The following is a 26,663-nucleotide window of genomic DNA, read 5'->3' as shown; positions in this document are numbered from 1 at the left end:
TCATAGAAGAATTAGCAACTCCCTTGGTGGCCTGGTTCTCTGGTGTAGCTTTGGAAGTTGCTCTTCAAAGCTCAATTTAGAATCAGTTCTCTTGATAATTATGTAAGCCACTTAATGTCTGGTAATAAATCTTTGCCTGGCTAAACTAATAAGAGTGAATTCTGTTCTCTGCAACTGAACCTTAACTAATACAGGGAGGAAGTCCTCAAGTGAAAACTGAATTTAGTGTTAATAAAAATACATCGTAAAAAATAACAGCAATATCATTAAGTAAACCACTTTTCATGTTTATTAGAATAGATTTATAACACTTATTTTACAATACAAGAAAAGCCACTTTATAACATATTTAATGTAATGTATAAGGTATAATGCTCTGGTTCAGTTTGATACAGCTACATAAGACCCATTTGTTCAGCAAGGTAGCAACTAGAAAACTATGTATTTTGCTTATTTCTCCTACAGACTGAGAAAAGGTTTGTCTTTTTAACTTGCATGTATAGTCTTTTTGCAACTAAAAATTTTCTTTAAGTATTCAATGTTAATTAATCTAGGCTACAATACAATATAAGGTAATCTTCAATATTCTGACTTTAAAATATCAAATATTAATAGCATATACTCTTAAGAAATTATCTTTTTTGTAAATATAATTGACAAAATATTCAACAAAATATGTGCAATAGTGCCTTTGTATATAAGCATAGAGCCTGTGTCTTTTTAGAGCTACTGAAGTTTAATTTATCAATCATTGCATAATAGCAAATGTGTGATAGTTTACACATAAACTATTAACTAAACTCTAACATGTGAACATGTTTCAGCAAATCATTTCTGAGAAAATGCATAGATGCTATTTACCAACTATCTCTTTAAATGGTAATTTCCTTGCAAAGATAAGAAAATGATTGACCAAATCATTTTAAAGACACTACTATTAAGTGTTTGGTTAAGTCCAATTTATGAAATTTTCAAAGGGTTCACTTAAAAATTCGTGAGTCTTTCTGAAAATAATATATTCTATGGTGGCAAAGCCCTCTGTGTTACACCTTATTCACAGTGGATCCTTGTCAAAGGCTGACTATACCAATTTTTTTCACAAAAGGAGACTTCTTGGGTCACCCGAGTCTAAAGGATATCTATCCTTTCACTATTTCAAATCTAAAAGTCAAAGGGCTTAAAACCAAAGTCTTTTTTGAAGAAAGAAACTCAGTGGAAGATTTCTCCCCACAATTCTGAAGTTAAATGATTAATAAATTGCTCCTATCAGAAGTATAGTTTGTTTATTTTTTCTTTAAAGTGCTAATGAAGCCCATTATTTAAACATGGACCTTCACTGTAATGATTGATACATAAGCAGCATAAAGTATATAGAAATTTACATCTAAATCATACAGTAAAAACTTTTTAGGTAAATACCAGCAATTCTATACATTATCTTAACAGCCATACACACTAGTGTACTTTATGAACTTGCCAGACTAATACAGTCTATCTAATGTAACTTAAAACATGACTGGTGAAAATCCAAAATCTAAAGCTAGAATCAAAGCAGTCACAAGCTATTCTGAGACAAATGCCACAAACAGCAGTGCTCAGAAGAATTTCAAGTAATTTTTCAGTTTAATGAGAAACAGTTAAAATTGAACTTTTTCTTAACCCTTCTGAAAAAGCTGGCTTTATCCAGCTTAGATCCAAATCCAATATTGTTTTTCTTTATATTAGCCCAGAGTTTTGAGTTCTTCATATATTTTTATCAATAACACAGAAGTATGAGTCAGCAGCTTCTGAACTGCTCAGGTAGGAAGAATTAGGAAGTTACTAAAATAAAACATTTATTATTAGAAGACAAGATTAGATTAACTTTAAAAAGATAATATCATTTCAGTTAGATAACTTGAAAATGAGCCCCCATACAGTAATCTTATAATTAAGGCTATAAATCTAAGAGCCTGGTTTTCTAAAGCATTGTAATAGGGCTGTGCCAATTTGGAAAGTAGCATTCATCAGTATAACATATCATCATCACTAATACTCAAACATTAACACCACATATTCAAAATTATCAGTTATTCATATGAAAATAGCAACACAAACTAGTAATTTCTTTACCAAAAGTGTTACATTGGCGCCCTCTGGTGGTATCATTTAACACACTCCCCTGATACTGTGTATCTTGTAAAGGTGAAGGTATTAAGAAGTACAAATTGGTAGTTATAAAGTAGTCACAGGGATGTAAAGTACAGTTTAGGAAATACAGTCGATAATATAGTAACTATATATGGTACTAGGAAGGTACTGGAAATATCAGGGGATCACTGTGTACAGTCTATGATTGTCTAACCACTATGCTATACACCTAAAACTAATACAAAATAATATTGAATGTAAACTTTAATTGAAAAATAAAATTTTTAAAAATTACATTTGTATTGGAGAATATAAAAATTAGAGACTACCACAAAGGAATGATTGTTTCAAATATCTTTTCAAACATTCAAACATTTTGGTAACATAATAAATCCCTGATCTCTACTCCCAGGAATCAAGCTGACAACTACAGGAATCTTAGTAAATTTGTCTGATAGGCAATTCCTGTTAAGAGATTTACATCTTGTTTCTAGAACTTAACTGAGAGGTTTTTGCATGCTCTAGTTTGGCTTTTACATCTATGGGTTTCTCAAAAAACCTCACCACTGCTGGTTCATTCAACAAAGAAGCAAGAATCTGTTCAAATGCAAATGACCACTGAGGTTCTTCCCTGAGCAAGGAGGGATCTTTCTCCAAGGGGCTTTCTGTTTTCCCCTCACTGGGTCCTCCAGAAGCACAAACTATACCAGAGAATCCTTTGGCTGATGATGTAGGGCTATGAAGTGTCCTTCCAACTTCTTCCATTCTGAGCAAAAGGCTGGTTACAACAGCAATGGCTTGATATAACAACTCTTCTTCAGGGTCCCCATGAAATAAGTTATAAAGGGTCTTTGAAAACTGAATAAATTGTGACTAGAAAACATAAGTTAGAAATACCGCATTTGATATTAGATTTAGCAAATATAAAGAAAACATATAAGTAAATAGTCACCTATTTAGAATTTGTACCATATAACATTCACCAAAAAGTAAAAGAACTAATGATTAATTCCCCAAATAAATCTTGGTTCTAGAAAGATGGATATCAACAATAGAAAAATTCCATTTAAATCATCTCATTTGTTGCCCAATAGCAATATATTACTTTTAATTAGGCAAAGTCTCATATTTCCCTACATGTAAATAATACATTCATTAATAAATCTAAAAGTGGTTCTCAACCTTTCTAATGCCGCGACCCTTTAATACAGTTCCTCATGTTGTGGTGACCCCCAACCATAAAATTATTTTCGTTGCTACTTCATAACTGTAATTTTGCTACTGTTATGAATTGTAATGTAAATATCTGTGTTTTCCGATGGTCTTAGGCTCTACAGCAGTGGTTCTCAACCTGTGGGTCGCGACATTAGAAAGGTTGAGAACCACTTTTAGATTTATTAATGAATGTATTATTTACATGTAGGGAAATATGAGACTTTGAGAACTGCTGCTGTAGAGCCTAAGACCATCGGAAAACACAGATACTTACATTATGATTCATTAACAGTAGCAAAATTACAGTTACGAAGTAGCAACGAAAATAATTTTATGGTTGGGGGTCACCACAACATGAGGAACTGTATTAAAGGGTCGCGGCATTCGAAAGGTTGAGAACCACTGGATTAAGATGAGGTACCCTTGATCTACCCAAATGGCTAGATTGAGCAGCTCAACTAGGATGACTTAAATTTAGGGAAAAATGTTTTGGGAACTATCTAGTAGTACAAGGTAACTCTAAGAGCCCATTTGGACATGTTTCTCTTTAAAGGCTGAGGTGGGACTCAAGTGGAGAAATCAACTGGTTTGTTTTATTAATTGTCTCTAGATAATCATAGATATTCTCAAAAGATATCTGTCAATTAAAAAAAAAGATTCTAACACAAGAGTCCTATAAGTCAATCCTACCAGAAAAGTTTATCTGTAAATAAAGAGCAAATACAAAGGATGTACTTCATAAAAATATATTGTTCCACCCAGTGTAGCTCAGTTAGTTGGGCAACATTTCATCCCATGCACAAAAAGGTTACTGGTTCGATTCCCTGGTAGGGGATGTGCAGGAGGCAGCCAACTGATGTTTTGTTCTCAGCTCTCGTGTAGATGCTTCTCTCTCTTTCTCCCTTCCTCTCTCTCTAAAAATAAATAAAAAATATTTACCCCCCAAAATTATACACACACACACACATATACATATATATATTGTTCCAAACTTTTAAGTTCATTTCTCTTTTTTCCTAACTCTATAGTACTGTTTCTAAGAATTTTAGAATAAATACATCTCATTGATTCATTTTCTGAAAGTACGTAATTCAACTATCAAATCACCAAGTCCACTGAGAAATACTAAGCTATTTGATGGTTCTCATTTTAATAAAGTTCTGGGAATATTAAGGATCTATATTAAAATTTTCATTAAAAATATAATAACATATAACATATACTGACTGAATACTTTGTAAGAAAGGGATGGATTTAGAATTGTGTCAATACTACTCACTGAGCAGGTTCAAATACAAGATGACTAGGAACCAGGGTGTGACTTATCTTAGTAATTTCTTATTCATAGTACCTAGCACTGGGTTTGTCATCTATAAGCACTAAAAATGTGTATCGAATAGATAAAAATTTCTAATAAAGATGGAAATAGAAAACACTGAAATATGTTATACATATCCATCTTTTCTGTAGGTACAAATGTCACAGCATAGAAACTACACTGAAACACTAGATGTATTTAAGTGTTAAAAAGAATTTGATCCCATTCATCAGTACTCATCTGAAGCAGAGATAATACAAAGATGATTTAAATATTTTTGTAATAGCATGTTAGCTACTTTAGAGTTGGATATACCCACATTCATAAAAATATCATAAAAAACCTAGAATTTTTTCTTTGAAAGCACTATACCTGTTTCATTCTTGGTAAATCCTTAATGTTTTCTTCTTTTTTGCAAAGCTCATCTTGCCATTGACTAAGATATGCTTGAATATCAACTTTTCCTTTGCCTGAATGAGGAGTATAAAACCATTTTCATAATAAACAGCCTACTACATTTTCTCAAATCTCAAAAAAATTATTATCATTGAAAGATATTTCACTGAGTTATAAGATTCTACCTTTTTCTTTAATCCAGGAAATCACCTGAATTAAACTTTTATTTCACCTACTGGTTCTCAGGACACTTCTCCATTTCCATTAAACTGAAACTTTTACTTTGGGGACTAGGGAATATTTGAAGCAAAATTGAGAAGGATGCATTTTATATTAAACAGTACACCCTGGCTTGATGATGTAAATTTCATGTAGATATTTTCATGCATACTATGAAGTTTAAAATACCTTTTATATGATGTTCTTAATATGCAAATATTAATTGGTCTATGGTGGCTCTTTTTGAAAAATTCAAAACACAACTTATTTATTCATTTATTTGAAGAGCTTAATTGTGCTGCTGTAAAAAAGAAGGAACTCCTACCATTTGCAACAGCATGGATGGAGCTGGAGAGCATTATGCTAAGTGAAATAAGTCAGTCAGAGAAAGATAAATATTACATGATCTCACTCATTTGCGGATTATAATGAACAACATAAACTGATGAACAAAAACAGATTCAGAGACAGAGAAGCATCGATCAGATGCTCAAACCTCAGAGGGAAGGTAGGGGAGGGTGGGGGTAAGGGGGGAGAAGCATCGATCAGATGCTCAAACCTCAGAGGGAAGGTAGGGGAGGGTGGGGGTAAGGGGGGAGGTCAACCAAAAGACTTGTATGCATGCATATAAGCATAACCAATGGACAGAGACAGCAGGGGGGTGAGGGCATGTACGGGAGTGGGGTGGGGGGCAATGGGGGATATGGACACATAGGTAATACCTTAATCAATAAAAAATCAGTTTAAAAAAGATGATATTAATGTGATTTTATTAATAATTATCAAAATATTAAATGTGCCTATTACTTGAGACCTAGTATTCTCATACCAATATGAACTTGTCCTATCCTAAAGAAATATGTGAAAAGTATGTTAAAATATAAGAGTAAAATGTCTATTACAGCAGAATTTACAACCTAAATATCCATCAATATTGGGCTAGTTATTAAAATAAATTATGGCCCTGACCAGTTTGGCTCAGTGGATAGAGCGTCGGCCTGCAGACTGAAAGGTCCCAGGTTCGATTCCAGTCAAGGGCATGTACCTTGGTTGCGGGCACATCCCCAGTAGTAGGTGTGCAGGAGGCAGCTGATCGATGTTTCTCTCTCATCGATGTTTCTAACTCTCTATCCCTCTCCCTTCCTCTCTGTAAAAAAAATCAATAAAATATATTTAAAAAAAATAAAAAAATAAAATAAATAAAAAATAAAATAAATTATGGTACAAGTATCCAAGACAGAGGTGGAGTAGGTGGAAGTTACACTCACTTCCTCCCAAGTCCAAACTGGAATTACAAGTCAATTATAGAAAAGTCATCCTGAATAACCAACAGAAGACTAGCTGAACATAAGTCTTATAACCAAGGATTTACAGAAGAAACCACATCGAGACTGGTAGGAAGGACAGGGATATGAAAAGGGCTGGCCCTGCACCCATGGGTGGTGGCTGAGAATCCAGAGGATATCTCAGCTGCAAAGGTCCCCCCTGAGGAGTGTGGGGTCTCAATCCCATGTGGGGCTCCTCAGCCCAGAGCACCAGAGCCTAGAAGAGGAAGTCACATAACATCAGGCTTTGAAAATCAGCGGGGATTCTGTCCACCAGGGAGAGACAGGAGTCCACTAGACACAGGCACCCTCTTAAAGGGCCAGTGCACAAAATCTTGTTTATAGCCACTAACCCTGGGTTCCAGTGTAGGGAGGGTGGAGCAGACTACATTGTGTGAGACTAAACTGGGGTTTGTGGCTCTGGCGAAAGAGCTGAAGGGAGTGCCACCATGATCGCTGTGCTGAATCATTCTCTCACACCACAGATGCCATCTTTCTTGGGTGGAGCACTCCATTTTTTATGGCATCAGCCTGAGGGAACTCCCTATTGCCCTGTGGAAGAGTCAGCTGCCTAGGCCCGAGATATTGAGGTCCAGGCAGACTTATGGTGTGCCAGAGTGTGAGTTGTGTGTCTCTAGAGCAGAGGCCATTCACACTTTCCAGAGCCTAATTGGCACCACCCTTCCCCCATGAGATATCCACTAGCCTCACCCTCCCTACCCCCAGGTGGCCCTGCCCTACCAAGCTTGGGTTCTCCAAAAGGTCAAAGCAGAATCAAAGACTGAGTTGTGTGGCTCTAGGAAGAGGATCATTTTTCCCTCACATACCTGACCATTGCACAACCTTCCCTTCACAGAGTCAAATCTTGGTCTGTTTGGGCCTGATAGACTCTGCCTCTGCTGGCCTCCCCTTGATGACTCCCTGAGACCCTGCTCTGCCACAAATATCTGCAGGCTACTGTTAGATGGCAGATGGCCTTGGTGTACCCTGAGACATTTGCTGAGTGGCCTCAGACCCAGCACTGGCACTAAGTTTGAATTTGTATAAACCTGGTGAACACCACTTGCCCCTACCTGGTGACTCACTGAGAATATGCCTCATGCAACTAGCATTTTAGTGTGCCACCAAAGGCTTTTTCAGTGACTGAGCCTAACAGGCAGTTGGCAAGCAAAGGTAGAAATTAGGGTGCTTTGGACCTTTTGTTGATCTGCCCATGACCTTTGTGCTGGTGGAAGCCAGGTTTGGTGTGCAGTTTGGCCCCTCCCATATGCACTCAGGCCTAGCAGAGGCAGCCAAAAACTGTGGATCGCTCTGTAGTTCCAAACAGATAGCCCAGGGCTGGGCACAGGCAGTGCCTGACATTGACCTGCACCAAATTCTCTCAGAAGAGGTCCCAGAACCAACACATCCTATGGCAGTATTAAGACTATATCAGAGCACAATTCAACTACCTCCACAATTGGCACACCCAAAGGGAGATCTTGGCAGGCACCAGACTCTGCTGGTTCGAATTCCACTTCATGGGGTCATACAATAGCAGTTCATACACTCTGGTTGGGGTTGATCTTCATAGTCAGCCAGCCCAAGGGCCAACCCGACCCACAGGTGGACCGAGAGAAATTAAGACTTAACTACAACAGGAGGCTTCACATAAACCACACAAGGGACATTCCCAGAGCACCTAGCTTAAGTGATTAGGGAGACAGCTCCACTAAGCCCCTCAAGATACCTACTACATAAGGACACCATATCAAGACTGGAGACATAGAAGATCTACCTAAAACACAGAAACAATTACAGAGAGACAGCAAAAATAAGGAGACAAAGAAACATGCCCCATATAAAAGAACAAGAGAAATATGCAGAAAAAAGGACTAAATAAAATGGAGGCAACCAATATACCAGATAAAGAGTTAAAAAAATGGTTATGAAGATGACCAATGAACTTATGCAAAAATGGATGAAGTGGGGGAGAATGAAAAGAGACAGTAAACATAAAAAGGACATAATTACCATTAAAAACAGTCAGAAATGAGGAATACAATATTTCAAATGAAGAATACATGAGAAGGAATCAACAGCAGGCTAGATGAAGTAGAGGATTAAATCAGCGATTTGGAAGACAAGGTAGCATTAAACACCTAACCAGAGCACTGAAAAAAAAAAAGGAATTAAAAAATATTAGGATCGTTTAAGAAACCTCTGGGATAACACAAAGCAAAACAACATCTGCATCATAGAGGTACCAAAAGGAGAAAAGAGAGAGCAAGGAATGTAGAACCTATTTGAAGAAATAATGACAGAAAACTTCCCTAACCTGGTGAAGAAAAAAGACATACAAGTGCAGGAAGCCCAGAAAGTCCTAAACAAGATGAATACAAAGAGAGCCACACCAAGACATATAATTAAAATGACAAAAGTTAAAGACAAAGAATCTTAAAAGCATCATGAGAAAATCAGTTAGTTATCTACAAGGTTGCTCCCATAAGTCTGTCCACTGATTTCTCAAGAGAAACATTTTAGGTCAGAAGGGACTGGCACAAAACATTCAAAGTGATGAAAAGCAAAGACCTACAACCAACACTATTCTGTCCAGCAAAGCTGTTACAAAGGTATGAATAATAATTGGCAACAAATACATATCAACAATTACTTTAAATGCAAATGGATTAAATGCTTTAATCTAAAAACATATGATGGCTGAATAAGTGACAAAATTACCCTTACATATGCTGTCCATAAGAGACTCACTTCAGGTGTAAACACACACACGAAAGTAAAGGGATGGAAAAAAGGCACTTCTTGAAAATGTAAAACAAAACAAAACAAAAAGCCAAAAAAAACTGGGGTAGGAAGACTTATACCAGACAAAGTGGACGTTAAAACAAAGGCTGTAACAAGAGACAAGGAAAGACCAAGCAATTCCACTTTTGGGTATTTATAAAAAAAAAAACACCAAATCACTAAATTGAAAAGACATATGCATCCCTATGTGTATTGCAGCATTATTTACAATAGCTAAGATATGGAAGCAATCTAATTGTCCATCAATAGATGAATGGATAACAAAGAAGTGGTACATATATACAAGGGAATATGACTCAGCCATAAAAAAGAATGAAATCTTGCCATCTGCAACAACATGGATAGGCCTAGGGTGTATTGTGCTGAATGAAATAAGTCAGACAGAGAAAGATAAATACCATATAATTTCACTTATATATTGAATCTAAAGAGCAAAAGAAATAAACAAAATAGAAACAGACTCACAGACAGAGAAAACACTGATGATTGCTAGAGGGTTGGGGGACTGGGTGAAAAAGGTGAAGGAATTAAGAAATACAAATTGGTAGTTACAGAATAGTCATGGGGATGTCAAGTACAGCATAGGATATATAGTCAATAATACTGTAAAAAATATGTATGGTGTAAGATGGGTACTATATTTAAGGGGGTGATCATTTCATAAGTTATATAAATATGTAACCACTGGGTTGTATGCCTGAAACTAACATAATATTGTACATCAACTATAATTAAAAAATAAAAAAATTAAAAATCATTAAGTTAAATTAAAATGTCACATAAAAAAGGGGGATCTGCCTTTCCCCTTTGCTTAAAAAAACCCAACAATTTAAATTATATTCTTAGATCATAGTACCTTTTTCAGGGCTGTTTTTTACTGATACTGCTTCTTTCCCACTTGCAGGCTTGGAAACTAAAAGAAAAGAGGACAATTGCAATTTGTAAACTATTTAACAAATAGCTTTTGTAAAATAATATTTTATATTAAGATTTTTAAACACATTATTTTCTTCAATTCAACAAACCCATTTTAGCTGACCTGGCCTCCTAGCATTAGAAGACAAAGTATTCAAGCCCAGCTGGAATGGCTCAGTTGGTTGAACATTGTCCCATGCACCAAAAGGTTGCAGGTTCGATTCCTGGTCAGGGCACATACCTGGGTTGTGGGTTTGATCCCCAGTTGGGGAGCATATAGAAGGCAACTGATCAATATTTTTTTCTCTTTCTCTCTCCTCCTTTCTCTAAGCATGTCCTCGGGAGAGGATTTAAAAAAAAAAAAGAAGAGAAAGTATTCAAAAACGTTTATAGTAAAAAGAACACTAGGGGGAAATCCATATAAAAAAATACCTAGGAGGAAGTATAACAAATATTAAGTATTTATTTCTGGTTGGTATTTTCTTCTTTTTTACTTTACTCAAATATTATTTCTTTTATTATGAAATAAAACATACTGGAAGTTAAGAAGACCGGGCTATTAGTCCTGATTGTGGCAATGACTCATTGTGAAATCTTGCAGAAGTCACCACTTCTTTCTGGACCTTAGTGCCCTTATCTATGTAATTAAGGGACTGACTAGATGATTTATTAGGTCTCTTCAAACTTTATGTTCAAATACGAACATGCAGTAAACATACATTAATCAGACATATTCCTCTATAAGACATTCATATTTATGAAAAAGAAGCAAAGGACACAAAATAAGCTCATAATCCTTCCAAATTATGCCTTGGAGACAGACTCACCCCTGTCTCCTAAACCTACAATGATTTATAATAAGTATTTACTGTTTGAATAATAGCTATGACCTTCAATAATCAAAAACTCTATTGCCTTCATTGTATTTTTAACAAGGCATGGAAATGATCTGATATATTTTAGAAATTTCTGCAACATAAGTGGGAACAAACTGGATTTTCTTTCTAATTCTCCAGTAAATAAGAAATTCCATGCATCAAAACCAAAATGCAGTTTAGTCAGTCAAATATTTATGGAGTACTTACCATGCATTTAGCATTGTGCTAAGTTCTGGGGTAGCACAAAAGAATCATAAGGTAGCTGGGTAAAGAATATTAAAGCCAGGAAGATAACTATTGAGTGAGTAATTATCAAACAGATACATTTTTGAACAGATATTTACCATGGAGCTGACTGAAATAAAGTAATTCTTCCTTGGAAAGTTCATCTCCCTTTGAAGGGTCCTTCAATTCCACTTCAGTATAAGCTGAAAACAGATTACCCAGACCAAATTTACTAACAATGAGGTACAGAAACAGGTCCTTTAACAGCTCAAGTAAATCTGGGGGCAGAGATTTAGTAAGTAAAGGGTTTCTGTAAAAGATATATGAAGAAATGTGGAAGTAGTACTACTCTATTGTGTAGCAAGTAACAGGAAATACTTGATCACTTTGAGTTCTATTATTCCTCCTACTTACTTTTTTATAGTTTTCTGAGAGCCATTACAAGTTGAAATAAGAAAATCGAGCATTTGGAAATCTCTGAAAATGTGACCTCAATTATTTAAAAACATCTTCAAAAATAAGGAAAACATGAAGTTCAGTGCTCTAACAGATATGTAATGTTCTTTCTATTTTTGATCCTCCGACTAAACTAAAAGCATATTTATTATATGATAATATTAGACATTTTAATGGCAACTTGACTTAGTAATGAAAGTTCTTCATAATTAAACTATTTGGTGTTTTGTCTTTTGTTTTTAATGCTATGTTTGTGATCTGAGTGTGTAAAGAGTTAAAGATGGCTTTTAGATTCTTGGTTTGGTAAAAGCATGGTTCCTGGCTATCCTAAGAAGACTAAAAGAGTTCCCAAGTGTAGCTTTAGACAGTGCTATTTGTTTTTGTGAATTACCTAAGTTAAAAGGTACTTTTGTAATGTTCCTTTAGTTGAAAGCCTAAGACTGTTTTCCCAAAATATGGATCAGGCCTGGAAAAGTCAGCCTCTTAAGGTTAGTGGGAAACACTTAAGCAAACTGGAATGGTGTAGTAACATGGAGGCAGTATGGTAGAATAAACAGAAACATGAGCTCTGGAGTCAGACCTCTGTTTGAATCTCAGCCATGTGATCTTTGGCAAGTAATTTAATATTTCTGACCCTTAGTCTCCTTATTGACAAAATCGGAAGTATAATACAACCTTTCAGGAATATTGTGAGAATTAAATATAAGAATGCATGTAAGATAAATGCCTTGACAGAGCAAGTGCTCACTCAATAAATGGTAGCTTTTACTTTGTTTCCTTTTCCAAAATGTTCACTATCACTGCCCTGGTCTCATTTTTTTCTGAATAATTTGTACCATTTCACAAGTTTGGCAGTTTGTTTAAAGTTAAATTCTACTCTCTAATGACAACAACAATAAAAATTCAACTTTACACCAATATTCAAATGATAGGTAGTTCTTATATACAAACTATCATTAAATTGATAGGACACTAACAGGAGGGAAATTTGTGAACCTATATGTTATACAGATTATCTTCCATAGATTTCACTGTATTTATATATCAGCAAAAATACTGGTAGTATTATCCATGGGCCAGAATAAAGGAATAACCTTATATACTGAATACTGTTATTTGTTAAAATGGAATTATATCTGTAATTATACTTGTTAAAAGGGAGTCAATTGCTAAACATCATTAAAGACTGTTAAACTCTTACCTGGAGGAATATGCAGCTTAAAAAGTAGTTTAAGCTTCTCAGTAAAACTTCCATTGTACATTATGTCTGTTCAATAAAATTTAATTGCAAATAGTCACATATCCAAAGGACATTTAATCAATTCCAGTAATACAGATTAATTAAGATACAGATATTAGTCAAGAATTAAAATTCAGAAACCTTCTATTACTTAAGCTAACAGTTAAATAAACACCCAGTCAGCTAGATCCTCTCCTTCTGGTGTGTAAGCAAAATCCCCTTTATCAAGGGATAAAATGCTCTTCTGCTGATCTCCCTTCCCCCAAATTTCTTTTTTTCTTTTCCATGGGGCCTATGCCTCATTTGAGGAGAAAATTCTTCAAGGGACAATCCCTGACAAGAAAGCATGCTGGAGTGTTGTAAAAGAAAGGAATGACAAAACTGGTGGCCTATCTCTAGGTACATGTTTGTTGGATGTTTCTCTACTACTTTCCTTAGCTATGTGGTTGGATTTTTACTGAAGGAGAAAGTTCTCTTCATGTTAACTGTTAAAACATCCATATCTAACAATTTGCTTTTTTGGAAGGGTAGGGGCAAAATAAGACCAATATACTCAGGCTTAGCAAGAAACACAGAAAAAAAGTCCAGTTATTGCCAAAGCTGGAGACAATATAACTCTGGGTGATAAAAATCTGACTAAAGCCCAGCTAGTGTGGGTTAGTGGTTGAACATCGACCTATGAACCAGGAGGTCATGGCTTGATTCCTGGTCAGGGCACATGCTTGGGTTGCGGGCCTGATCCCCAGTGTGGGGCATGCAGAAGGCAGCCAATCAATGATTCCCATCATCGATGTTTCTATCTCTCCCTCCCTCTCCCTTCTTCTCTGAAATCAGTAAAAATATATTTTTTTAAAAATCTGACTAAATTGGCAGTAACTGGTAGTACAAATATTTTTGGGGGTCCCTTTATTTTTCTTGAAAACAGAAAATTATTCGACATTATCTTACCAATTGCAGAAGAGAATTCTTTGAAGTTGATAAGGCAGTCAGAGTTTTCATCCAACAATCGGAATGTCCATAAAGCTAGTGAGTCTCTGTTTGCAGAAGGAGCCCAGGGACTCAACAAGTGATATAACACTCGGAACTGCTGGCAGTCAATCTGATACTGTTCCAAATATGGCAAACTGGGGTCATGGTGCTTCAATACAGGACAACTCAAACACCAATAATAAGAAAAAAACAGCTCTTTCTATTAAAAACAAATAAAAAAGGTAAGTCATTAAATCAGCAAAAGTAATTTTATAAGCTTTGTCCTTTTAAGCATGCCTACTAAAATAAAGATAAAAATATTTAAGAGTAGTTGTGGTAAAAAAATAAATATATTACAAGAATATTATTTTTCATTTAAAGAAGAACAGTACCTTAAAGATGATATAAAGTTCATCCAATTCATGAAGGCTCAATTTCACATCTTGTGATACAACACGTAACTTTAAAAAGATTAAAAGTAATTTAGAATTTAACACTTCAGTATAAAAATTCTCTTTGAATCCATTTAGAAATCTCCCTCTGCCAGAGTAAAATACTTTCCTTCAAACTTTTAAAAGGAATAACAAAGGTAAATGCACCTAGTTTGCCCTTTAAAAAGGTTGTACATAGAAAACAGTTGAATTCTACTCTGATAAGTCCAAAAATATGAGTCAGTAACTTGGCCATTTAATAAAGCAATATAAACAAACCCATAGCTTTTACATAGAGAGCAATAAACAAATTGGAAAATGTAAAGGAAAAAATATGTCATTTATATTAGCAACAAAACCATCAAAAGCAAAGGAGTAGATAAACTCAACAAGAAACATGTAAGACCTATTTGGTGAAAACTATAAATACTTACTAAGGACATTTATAAAGACATCATTAAAATGAATATTAAAAACTTTAAAAATATTTTATTAATTTCAGAGAGGAAGGGAGAGGGAGAGATAGAAACATCAATGATGAGAGAGAATCATTGATCAGCTGCCTTCTGCACGCTCCACACTGGGGATCAAGCCCACAACTTGGGCATGTGCCCTGACCAGGAATTGAAGCATGACCTCCTGGTTCACAGACTGATGCTCAACCACTGAGCCACACCAACCAGGCCCATTTTTTAAGTGGATTGTTTGTTTTTCTTTTGTTGAGTTGTATGAGTACTTTATATATTTTTGAAATTAACCCCTTATCGGATGTATCATTGGCAAATATGTTCTCCCATACAGTGGGTCCCCTTTTTATTTTGATGTTACTTTCTTTTGCTCTGCAGAAGGCAGGAAGAGATTAACCAAAGAACTTATCCTATCTAATAAAGAGGGAATAAGCAAATTGACCATCACACTGTCACAAAGATGGTGGTGCCCACAACCACACAAGATGGTGGCGCCCAGTCCTCTCAGCCCCACCAGAGTCCCCCAGTCCTTTCAGCCCCGTGGGGGGGGGGGTGGCAGGCATGCAGCGCGGCCGGACCTGCCCTCAGCCCCCCAGCCGCTCAGGGCCAGCCTGAGGCACAGGCAAGCCTTGGATGTCAGCTGCCCAGCTGCCTAAGGCCAGCCCAAGGTGCAGGGAAGCCTCGGATGTCCTCTGCCCAGCCGACGCCTGAGGCGCAGGTAAGCCTTGGATGTCAGCTGCCCAGCCACCAAGGGCAGGCCCGAGGTGCAGGCAAGCCTCGGATGGCGGCTGCTCAGCTGCCCAGGGCCGCCTGAAGCTCAGGTAACCAGGGCCAGCCGAGGCTTGCGCTGCCAGCAGTGGCAGCAGCAGAGGTATGATGGGGGCGTTGCCTTCCCCTGATCGCCTCCCACCCCTGAGGGCTCCCGGACTGTGAGAGGGGGCAGGCCGGGCTGAGGGACCACCCCCCCACCGCCGCCGCCAGTGCATGAATTTTCATGCATCTGGCTTCTAGTATGCATATATGCATAACCCATGGACACAGACAATAGTGTGGTGAAGGCCTGGGGAGGGGGCAGGAGTGGGGAGAATGGGGTCCATGGGGGGAAAAAAAGGGGAGACATCTATAATACTTTCAACAACAAAGATAATTTTTAAAAAAGATGTATGAGGCTTTAAAGTCAAATAAATTTTAAACTATCCTTAAAAATGAGAGTATTTAAAAATACTGTTTTAGACATTTTCCCCTTTATCTTAGTATTCAAGATAATAATATACATTAGCAGCATTGACTACTATGTAGGTCAGCTGTTCTTATTGACAAAGCACATCACAAATATGCTATGTTTAAACGCCTGTATCATAGTATTCACTATTGAAGGTCAAATAACACAAAACTGTTAGTGAAACCAACATAATGAACTGGGTGAAAAAGGTGAAGAGATTGAAAAGTACAGATTAGTAGTTACAAAATAGTCATGGGGATGTAAAGTACAGTATAGGGAATACAGTCAATATTACTGTAATAACTATGAATGGGTACTACAAATAACAGGGGAAACATTTTATAAAGTATATGATTGTCTAACCACTATGCTGTACACCTAAAATGAATACAAATAATATTAAATGTAAATTGTGATTGAATAAAATACAGAAAGCAATTCCCCCCAAAAGAAAATAACTTATTTCCTCTCAAAAATTTATCATAAGCTAAGCTGTAGCAAGAATCTACCTAAAAACTTTAGTTTGTCTCATTTCCTTTACATAGAATAAAAATTTTTTAAAGGAAATTGAAGAAAAAATGGTCACTCCAACTGGTATCCCCCCATTGGGTGGTGGTTACTCACCACATTCTGCTTTGTTGTTTCCTCTAGGGTCTGTATCACATACAACCTATTTCGACAGCGCATGCTGTGTATATCTTCACAAAGAATATTACCATATTTCTGCAAGAAATATGATTTCAGTAAATACTCATTCATAATAAACATCCACTTCTCTTACAACTGAATTTCATCAGATTCAATTCCCAGAGGCTTTCGTTCTATTTCTAGCTACTTTCTTAATTTGTTTAGTGATTATGCAAATTTTCACCTCCACATTTCATTTTCTCTACATATTTACTGGAGAAAATTCCATCTACTATGTGTCAAGAATAAGTACAAGAACATTAGTAAAATTCTTAGTCTCTAAGAAGAGAATAATTTTCTCCTTTTTATATAGTGACAGATATTTAAAAGTGGTAATTATTTGTGAAAGCTAGTGATAACTTCATTTAATGAAAAGCAAATGGAAGTACAGGAGGCTATATAACCTAGGAACAGTTCACAGAATTCATTGTTAAAGTGAAGTTGTATTTTAAAATTATATCTTTACTTGTATTATTACCTTACTCTTAAAATACCACTAGAGACATAACTATAGTATAAATTATTTTAAATATGCTATGCAATTATATATTTATATTAAAAACTTACCTCATTTGACTCTCTAATCAAATCTGTAATATCCACTCTAATATGACTGCTTTTTTCATCACTCACATTTGAACCCTGCTGAACACTTGAAGGCAATGGGCTATCCTTATTAGTGATACTGTCAAAGAACCTATCCAAAAGTGATAGTAATACAAGAATTAGTAGAAGTAAAATACTGAGAAATGACAGCTAAACTCTCTATAGTTAGTCAGAGGTTAATGTCAACTGAGAGGACAAGGAACAGTTTTATGAAGAAGTAAAATTTGAAGATGGTTTGGAATTAGGAAGACATGGGAATGGGGAATGGGATGGTGAAGTAATTATTTCAGAGGTGGGGAGTAGAGCATGATGGAAACAAACAGGCTCAGAGTAATCTGAGAGTACTCAGAAAATACCACATAGCCCAGGAAGGATGGGATATAGGGTATGTAGAGGCATGTAAGGAGAAATAAGTTAAGAATAGGTACATTGAAGCCTTAACATAGTGAGTTCTAAATGTTAAAGTGGGGTATTTATATTTCATGGGTACATAATGGGATTTGGTGGACCATTACAACAGTTACCCAATGAAATATTCATTCATTCAACATATACATACCTAGTGTATATGCAAACACACACATACACACACACACACCCCACAGTGTTTTAACATAAAACAGCATTCATAGAAAAGACAATAGGAAAATAAAGTTCAGTCTACCACTTAGAAAACAGAACAATTTTCCTCACTGGATATTTAACATTATCAACTACCCATTTCCCTTCAAATTACTTTTACCCAGTGACACTTTATAGTTTAAATTGGGACTATGAAAATCCCAGAATAATGAATCAACAATATTAGTAGCTTACTTCAAAGTGATTTACTTTTGTTATATTCTAAGTGGAAATAGTGGAGTGAATTTTAGGCGTAGCTTTCTCATTCAACTAGCTTTGTGACTTTGGGCAAATTGCTTCAAGTTTCTAGGCTTAGGTTCCTCACCTATAAAGTAAGGGATTAAACAACATAATCTCTAAGGGGCTCTCCAGATTTAAACATAACATAAAGACAATGTTATTTTCCTATTGTCTTTTCTATGAATGCTGTTTTATGTTAAAACACTGTGGGGTGTGTGTGTATATGTGTGTGTGTATAGTACCTGTTTAAAGCTGTCACGGCTTCAGCATCATCTTTACATGCCAGCAGTTTGTCTAAATTATAGTCAAGTATTGCCAATCCCAGTTGTAAAATGGCCTTTATTCCATCATAGAAGAAACAGTCCACCACATTCACTGCACTTTCAATAGGTAGTACACTAATAAAAAGTGTGAGGAACCATGAGAGAGAAACTGAAGAAAAGAATGTCATATCGGTCATGTGTTCTGTTAGCTGGGGAAGATGATCCCTGATAAGTTCTTCAAAGACCGCCTGATCTACCAAGGCACCTGGAGAACATAAAAAGTTTAAAAATGAACACCTTCCAAAAGGATTTGTTACCAATATTTCCCACTTCTATTAGTATGCTGATAAACCTCATTTTTCTTCCTTAAATTATGAACTTCTTCAGTGCCTTTTCTACATTTTACAAATCTCTTTATCTGTTAATAGAGTGTCTTACATTAAGAAACACTTGAGAAACTCAATTCAAATTCATTTGAACAATTATTTATTGAATTGTTACTATGCATAGAATCCTGTAATACACCAATTAATGAAATGATCTCAACTTCAATAAACTTAATATCTAGTAGAATTTAAGATAAATACACAAATAACTAAAATGAAAGACCATACAATCAATGACCTAGCCATGATTCTGAAGGTTTATGAGGTTACAAGGGAGAGACCATCTATGGTTTTAAGGCAGGGGAATCATAGATCTATAAATATTTGATTACTGAAGAAAATATTATACAATTAAGAAACCAAGAACTTGGTCATTCACATAAATGTGGAGATTTTAAGCTGTCTAAAACCTCTTATCAAGAAACTATTAAAAATTAAACAGTAGCTCTTGATGCTTTAGATCATTATTTTAGTAATACAGAGAGGGTAAACTTAAAATTTCTATTTTATTAAGAAACAGACCAGGTACTTTTTTTTAAAGCAACATATTAATCTTCCCAATTATTATTAGTGCAAAAAGGTCTTTACTTGAGCGTGTCTGTGAATGTGACATATTCATATTGCTTGCATTTTGTATATTCTAAAACCTAATTGATCTGTTCTTCCATTTAATAATTGGATAGACAAGAGGCATATAAATTGTTTAGAAAAGAAATATGTGTTTTTTCATGTGGTTTTTTGTTTTTTACCAATGATTCGACGATTAAAATAATCAGGCAACATTCGTTCACATACAGCAACCAGAAGCCAAAATGCTTCTTCTTCTTTTGCATACAGAAGCAACACTGAAGTCAAAATGTTCATTGCCTAAAATTCATAGAGAAATAAAAAATAGTCAGATGATTCATTCATTTAAACTACTTTTCAAAAAAATTCTGTATTGATAAGTTTCAATGAATAAATAGGATTGATATGTAATCCTTATGGGCATTCAACCCATTATGAATGAATTTGTAGCAGAGAGAGCTAGCTATCAACCATAATCCATACCCCCTTCTTCCATAGTGTCCATGCTCAGCAACACAACATTCTGCAGACTTCTTTGTAAATAGGAATGACCAAGAGACAAGATCCTCCAACAGAATGCAGGTGAGACATCAAAATTACAACTAAATTATAGAAAAACCATCATTCAGAACCATCTGAAATCTGGCTGAATGGAGGTCATACAACTAGGGAATTAAAAAAAAAAAAAGACACATCGAGATTGGTAGGAGGGGTGGAGACACAGAACGGGCTGGTCCCATACCCAGGTGTGTTGGATAAAAACTGGGAGGGATATCTCAGCTGCAGAGATGCCCCCTGAGGTGCAAGGGGTTCTAGCCCCACACTAGACCCTGAGCCCAAGGTTCCAGCGCCAGGAAGAGAAGTCCCCACATCTTCTAGCTGTAAAAATAGCAATGGGGATTGAGGCTGAGGAAGACAGAGGGCTGCTGAGTCCCAGCTAGTTCCTCTTAGAGGGCCTTGTGCACAGACTTAATTGGACTCACTCCCTTTGAGCTCCAGCACTGGGGCAGCAACTCAAAATGCTGGTGTGGCTCAGTGGTTGAGTGTTGACTAATTGCTGGTTCGATTCCTGGTGAGGGCAAATGCCTGGGTTGCAAGCTTTATCTCCAGTAGGGGGTGTGGAGGAGGCAGCCAATCAACATTTCTCATCAATGTTTCTCTCTCCCTTGCCCTTCCTCTCTCTCTCAATAAAAACATAATTTTTTAAAAAGGCATCCAAGACATATGAGTAAGAAGTGGATTGTTTGACATCAAGGCAAGAGCTGGGGAGGAGGCGCAGCTTTCTCCCAGACAGAAGTGCTTGCAGAGGCTACTGCTTCTTTGATGAGCCTCCACCCTTACAGAGCCAGTAGATGGGCACCATATCTGAGACTCCATCAACCTGGATCACACTGTTTGCCCCACCCTGATGATTCTCTGATGCCCTACCCCACCCAACTTTCTGGCCCACCAAAGGGGTTTCTAGTGTTTTTTCCATACAATTGACCTGTCTTGGCTCATGCTTCAGATTTGCCTACCAGTAAAATCTCTCAAACAAGCAAGCATCTGGCCTTGGTGTGCCCCGTATCTCTTGCTAAATGGCCCCAGGACTGGCACTAGTAGTAGCTGGCCTTGGTTTGCAGCTTGGCCTCACCTGGGCACCTCCAAGCCTAGCACAGTGGCAAGCATCTGCTGACCACTTTGTAGCTCATGTGGGTGGCCTCGGGCAGAACACAGGCAGCAACTGAACTTAGCCTGTACCTCGTTGGAGGCCCCAGAGCCCGCACCCAGTGGACAGCTTCAGAACACGTTGAAGAACCACACAACCACCTCCATTAAGTGACACACTCAAGGCGTGAACTCAGCGGCCACTAGAGCCCAGCTGAAGTAATCCCTGCTCTATGGTGTGGGCCCCTGCAGAACTGATCCTGTAAGGTAGTTAGCAGTCAGTGGTTGCAGCCAGTCATTACAACTAATTGGCCTGGAGGTAAATCCCCACCACCACTGACATGCCAACAGCCATCAAGGCTCAACTACAATATGAGGGTGTACACAGTCCACAGGGGGGCACGCCTTGAGTAATCAGCTTGACTGTTTGGGAAGGCTGTGCCACTGGACCCTGCAGAACCCCTACCACATTAGGCCACTCTGCCAAGCCTGGGAGACAAATCACCTCTACCTAATACAAAGAACCAACCATAGGGAGGCTACCAAAATGAGACAAAGAAACATGTTGAAGAAGAACAAAACTCCAGAAAAAGAACCAAACAAAATAGAGACAAGCAATCCACCAGATACAGAGTTCAAAACACTGGTTATAAGGATGCTCAATAAACTAAGAACTTAAACAGCATAAAAAAGGAGAAGTCAGAAATGAAGGATACACTAACTGAAATAAAGAATAATTTACAGGGGATTAACAGTAGAGTACATGAAACTGAGAATCAAATCAGAGATTTGGAATATAAGGAAGCAAAACATGCCCAACCAGAACAGCAAAAAGCAAAACGAATAAGAGACAACCAACATGGCAGCATAGGTAAAAACCTAAACTTGCTGCCACACACAACCACATTAAAACTACAACTAAAAGACAAAACGAATATCATCCAGAACCACGGGAAGCCTAGCTGAGTTGAAATTCTACAACTAGAAGGAAAGAGAAAAGGACATTGAGTCCGGTAGGAGGTACGGAGGCGTGGAAGTCTGGAGGTATGCAGGCACGTGCGAAAGGGGCTGGCAACTGGGTATGCTGTTGTCTTTTTCAATAGGGAGGGAGATACAAGCTCCCAACTGCTCTGAACTCCAGTTCCGGGTGAGACTCTGGGGACCCAGACTCATACTTAGAGAAATTGGACTGTCTGGCATCGGGCCGGAACATGAAGGCGGCTTTCTCTCAGAGGTGCTTGCAGTGATCATTGTTCCAGCACGGTGCTATGGGACACAGAGAACCGGGGGCCTCTTCGGGGCTGGGCTGATGGGCAGCCATTGCTGTTTGCTCCACCCTGGTGATTCCCTGAGACCCCACCCAACCCAATTTACAACACCACCCAAGCTGTGCACAGAGGCTTTTGCATATGAATGGCCTGGCCTTTGGAAATCTAAAATCTAACAAACTGCAGCTGGGTCAGAGAGCCCCAGAACTTCCAAAAGAAGGCCCAAGGCTGGAAAGTAACTTGCATTGCTTCACAGCCGGGCCTCATTTGGGCACCTCCAAACCCCAAACAAAGAGGAGGAGTCTGCAGATCTCTCTGTAGCTGCTGCTGGGTGGCCTCAGGCAGTGGCTGACTTTGCACCTCCTTGGAGATCCAAGAGCCAGTGTACACAGTGGTCAGAGTGAGACCATCCAGATTACAACTCTTCACATCTATATGAAACACACTCAGAGGTCAGATTCAGTGAGTGCCAAAGCCCCACTGAAGCAAGTCTTGCCCCATAAGGGTGTCTCCAGTATAGAAGTTCTCCCATTGTAGACACAACTGGTCCTCATAGCCAATTGGCCTAGAGGTTATTCCTCCCAGTGATACTAACAGAAATCAAGGCTCAACTACAACAAGACTGTTCACACAGCCCACAAAGGGGTGCACCAAGAGTGTCCACCTCAGGTAATTAGGGAGGCTGAGCCAATAGGCCCAATAGGACACCTAGCACACAAAGCCACTCTATCAACACAGGGAAGCAGCCAAAATGTGGAGACAAAGAAACAGGTTACAAACGAAAGAAATGGAGGAAAGCAAACTACTGGATATAGAGTTCAAAACCATGGTTATAGGGTTACTCAAGAATCTTCTAGAAACCTCTGAGAAATTTAGTGAGACCCTCAAGGATATGAAAAAGGACCAATTAGAAATTAAGCATACACTGACTGAAATAAAGGATAATATACAGAGATCCAACAGCAGACTAGAGGATCCCAAGAATGAAGTCAAAGATTTAAAATACGAAGAAGCAAAGAACACCCACCCAGAAAAGAAAAAGGAATCTAAAAATATGAAAATAGTGTAAGAAGCCTCTGGGACAACTTCAAGCATACCAACATCCGAATAATGGGGGTGCCAGAAGAAGAGAGAGAGAAAGATATTGAAAACCTATTTGAAGAAATAATGACCAAAAATTTCCCCTACCTGGTGAAAGAAATAGACTTACAAGTCCAGGAAGCGCACAGAACCCCAAACAAAAGGAATCCAAAGAGGACCACACCAAGACACATCATAATTAAAATACCAAGGCAAAAGACAAAGAGAGAATCTTAAAAGCAGCAAGAAAAAACAGTTAGTTACGTACAAGGGAGTACCCATATGACTGTCAGCTGATTTCTCAACAGAAACTATGCAGGCCAGAAGAGAGTGGCAAGAAATATTCAAAGTGATGAATAGGAAGAACCTACAACCAAGATTACTTTACCCAGCAAAGCTATCATTTAGAATTGAAGGGCAGATAAAGAGCTTCACAGATAAGAAAAAGCTAAAGGAGTTCATCACCACCAAACCAGTATTGTATGACATGCTGAAGGGTATTCTTTAAGAAGAGGAAGAAGAAGAAAAAGGTAAAGATAAAAATTATGAACAACAAAGTGACAACAAATACATATCTATCAACAAGTGAATCTAAAAATCAAGTGAATGAAAAATCTGACAAACATAATAAACTGGTGAATAGGACAGAATCAGGGACATAGAAAGGGAGCGGACTGACAATTCTCGGGGGAACGGGGTGTGGGAGGTGGGGGAAGAGACTGGACAAAAATCGTACACCTATGGACAAGGACAGTTTTGGGAACCGGGTGGAGGGGAGCTATAGGGGCAAAAAGAGGAACAACTGTAATAATCTGAACAATAAAGATTTATTAAAAAAAGAAAAAGGAATAAAAAAAATAAGTATAGTGTAAGGAACCTGTGGGACAACTTCAAGAGTACCAAATTACACACCATGGAGGTGCCGGAAAGAGAAGAGAGCAAGAAATTGAAAACCTATTTGAAAAAATAATGATGGAAAACTTCCCTAACTTGGTGAAGGATATATACATACAAATCCAGGAATCACAGAGTCCCAAAGAAGATGAACCCAAAGAGGCCCACAGCAAGACTCATCATAATTAAAATACAAAAGTTTAAAGACAAAGAGAGAATCTTAAAAGCAGCAAGAGAAAAGCAGGGAGCTCTACTACAAGGGAGCTCCGATAAAAATGTCAGCTCATATCTCAACAGAAATGTTGCAGGCCAGAAGGGATTGGCATGAAATTTTCAAAGTGATGAAAAGCAAGGGCTTACAACCAAGATTACTCTACCAAGCAATGTTATCATTTGGAATTGAAGGACAGATAATGAGCTTCCTAGATAATAAAAAACTAAAGGGGTTCATCAACAGCAAACCAGAATTATATGAAAGATTAAACGGTATTCTTTAAGAAAAAAAAGATAAAAAATATGAGTGATAAAATGGCAATGAAGACATATCTATCAACAGTTAAATAGAAAAAAAAATTATAGAAACAAGCAGAACAGAAACAGACTCATAGATACAGAGAACATTTTGATGGCTGCCAGATGGGAGGGGGTTTGGGGGGATGGATGGAAAAATGTGAAAGGATTAAGAAGTACAAATTGGGAGATTCCAAGATAGCAGTCGGGAGGATGGCAGTGAGGGGGAGAGTGTGAGTGAAGGAGGGACAAAAAAGGGGAGTGTGTGGATGTGGTGTGTGTGTGTGTGTGTGTGTGTGTGTGTCTCACTGAAGGGACAGATAGATCTCGCAGGACCTTCAGAGGCTGGGGGACTGGGCTCACATAGCCGGTCAGCCTCTGCAATGGCTGTAATCTCTCCTGGAGCACCAGATCTTCCACAGAGGCAGTGACATATTGAAGGGGAGAGCTGCTGTGACTGGGAGCCCAGCCTTACCTCCACCCAGGGGCCCTCAGACATCATCCGGGATCCTACAGCAACTCTGGACAGGGACCTGCTGCCTGGGCTGCCGACCCAGGGACACTGGAACTCCAGTCTGCCCGGCCAAGGGCTACTGTGAGTTCCAGAGTGTGCTCCCCTCCTGCCAGCCAGATGTTTTAGCCCTGGACACTGCAACCATGCCAGCAGCTTTGCGAGCAGCAGCTGCCACCGCCCACGACCTCAGAACCCACCACAAAGCCCACCACTGCAGCCACAGGACTTGCACGACTCGACAAGTAGATTCTTCAGTGAGAGCAAATATGGGGAGACAGAACAACCACCAAAGGAAAGAAAAGGGGGACTCAAAAGAAAAGGAACTAAATGAAACTGAGGCATGCAATATGTCAGAAAAAAGAATTCAGAATAAGGGTCATACAATTCATAAACCAGATGGATTAAAAAATCAACAACCTATGTAAGAATCAGGAAGAAATAAAGAGTGATATAGCTACAATAAAAAACACTATGGAAGCTTTCAACAGTAGACTAGAAGAAGTGGAGGACCAAATTAGTAAATTAGAAGACAGGGAAGAAAAACACACCCAATCTGAACTGCAATTGGAGGAAAAAAATCAAAAGACAGGAGGAGAGCCTGAGGGAGCTTTAGAACAACATCAAATGAAGCAACATATGTATAATAGGGGTGCCAGAATTACAAGAAGAGGAGCAAGGGTTAGAAAACTTATTTGAAGAAATAATGTCAAAAAACTTCCCTGATTTAGGGAAGAAAAGTCACATAAGCATAGAGTCCCAAACAAGATGAAACCAAAAAGACCCACACCAAAACACGTAGTAATTACAATGGCAAATGTTAACAACAAAGAGAGAATCTTAAAGGCTGCAAGAGAGAGACAGAAAGTTACCTACAAGTGATCTCCCATTAGATTATCAAATGATTTCTCAACAGAAACAAATCAGGCCAGAAAGGAATGGAAGGAAGTATACAAAGTGATGCAAAGCAAGGGACTGAATCCAAGAATACTCTATCTAGGAAGGCTATGATGGGAAATTGAAGGGGAAATCAGGAGTTTCACAGGCAAAAAAAGCCTAAGGGAGCTTATCATTACAAAGCCAGAAATGCAAGAAATGCTAAAGGGACTGTTGTAAAAAGAAGACATAAAAAGGGGATGGGGTGGGGAGAAGGAACACAGGCAAAAAAAATA

At 37.8% G+C, this 26,663-nt stretch overlaps 1 protein-coding gene across 1 annotated transcript in view; it reads right to left on the bottom strand.

The window, feature by feature from the left end:
• Nucleotides 1-263: 263 nt before the first annotated feature.
• TBC1D8B (TBC1 domain family member 8B) overlaps nt 264-26,663 on the bottom strand; it is a 92,948-nt gene continuing 66,548 nt past the window's right edge. The window contains exons 11-21 of the mRNA XM_080653328.1: nt 19,764-19,881; nt 18,608-18,893; nt 17,466-17,595; nt 16,836-16,934; nt 14,484-14,552; nt 14,071-14,311; nt 13,084-13,149; nt 11,546-11,629; nt 10,265-10,321; nt 5,036-5,133; nt 264-3,003 (exon numbers count right to left, since the gene is read on the bottom strand). Of these exons, the coding sequence (XP_080509454.1) occupies nt 2,608-3,003; nt 5,036-5,133; nt 10,265-10,321; nt 11,546-11,629; nt 13,084-13,149; nt 14,071-14,311; nt 14,484-14,552; nt 16,836-16,934; nt 17,466-17,595; nt 18,608-18,893; nt 19,764-19,881 (1,644 nt within the window). The 3' untranslated portion in view covers nt 264-2,607. The remainder of the gene's footprint in view (nt 3,004-5,035; nt 5,134-10,264; nt 10,322-11,545; nt 11,630-13,083; nt 13,150-14,070; nt 14,312-14,483; nt 14,553-16,835; nt 16,935-17,465; nt 17,596-18,607; nt 18,894-19,763; nt 19,882-26,663) is intronic.

The sequence above is a fragment of the Plecotus auritus genome (genome assembly GCF_963455305.1).
Source record: "Plecotus auritus genome assembly, chromosome: X".
Lineage (NCBI taxonomy): Eukaryota > Metazoa > Chordata > Mammalia > Chiroptera > Vespertilionidae > Plecotus > Plecotus auritus.
The sequence above is the reverse complement of the archived record's forward strand: the minus strand, read 5'-3'. Positions and strand labels throughout refer to the sequence as shown.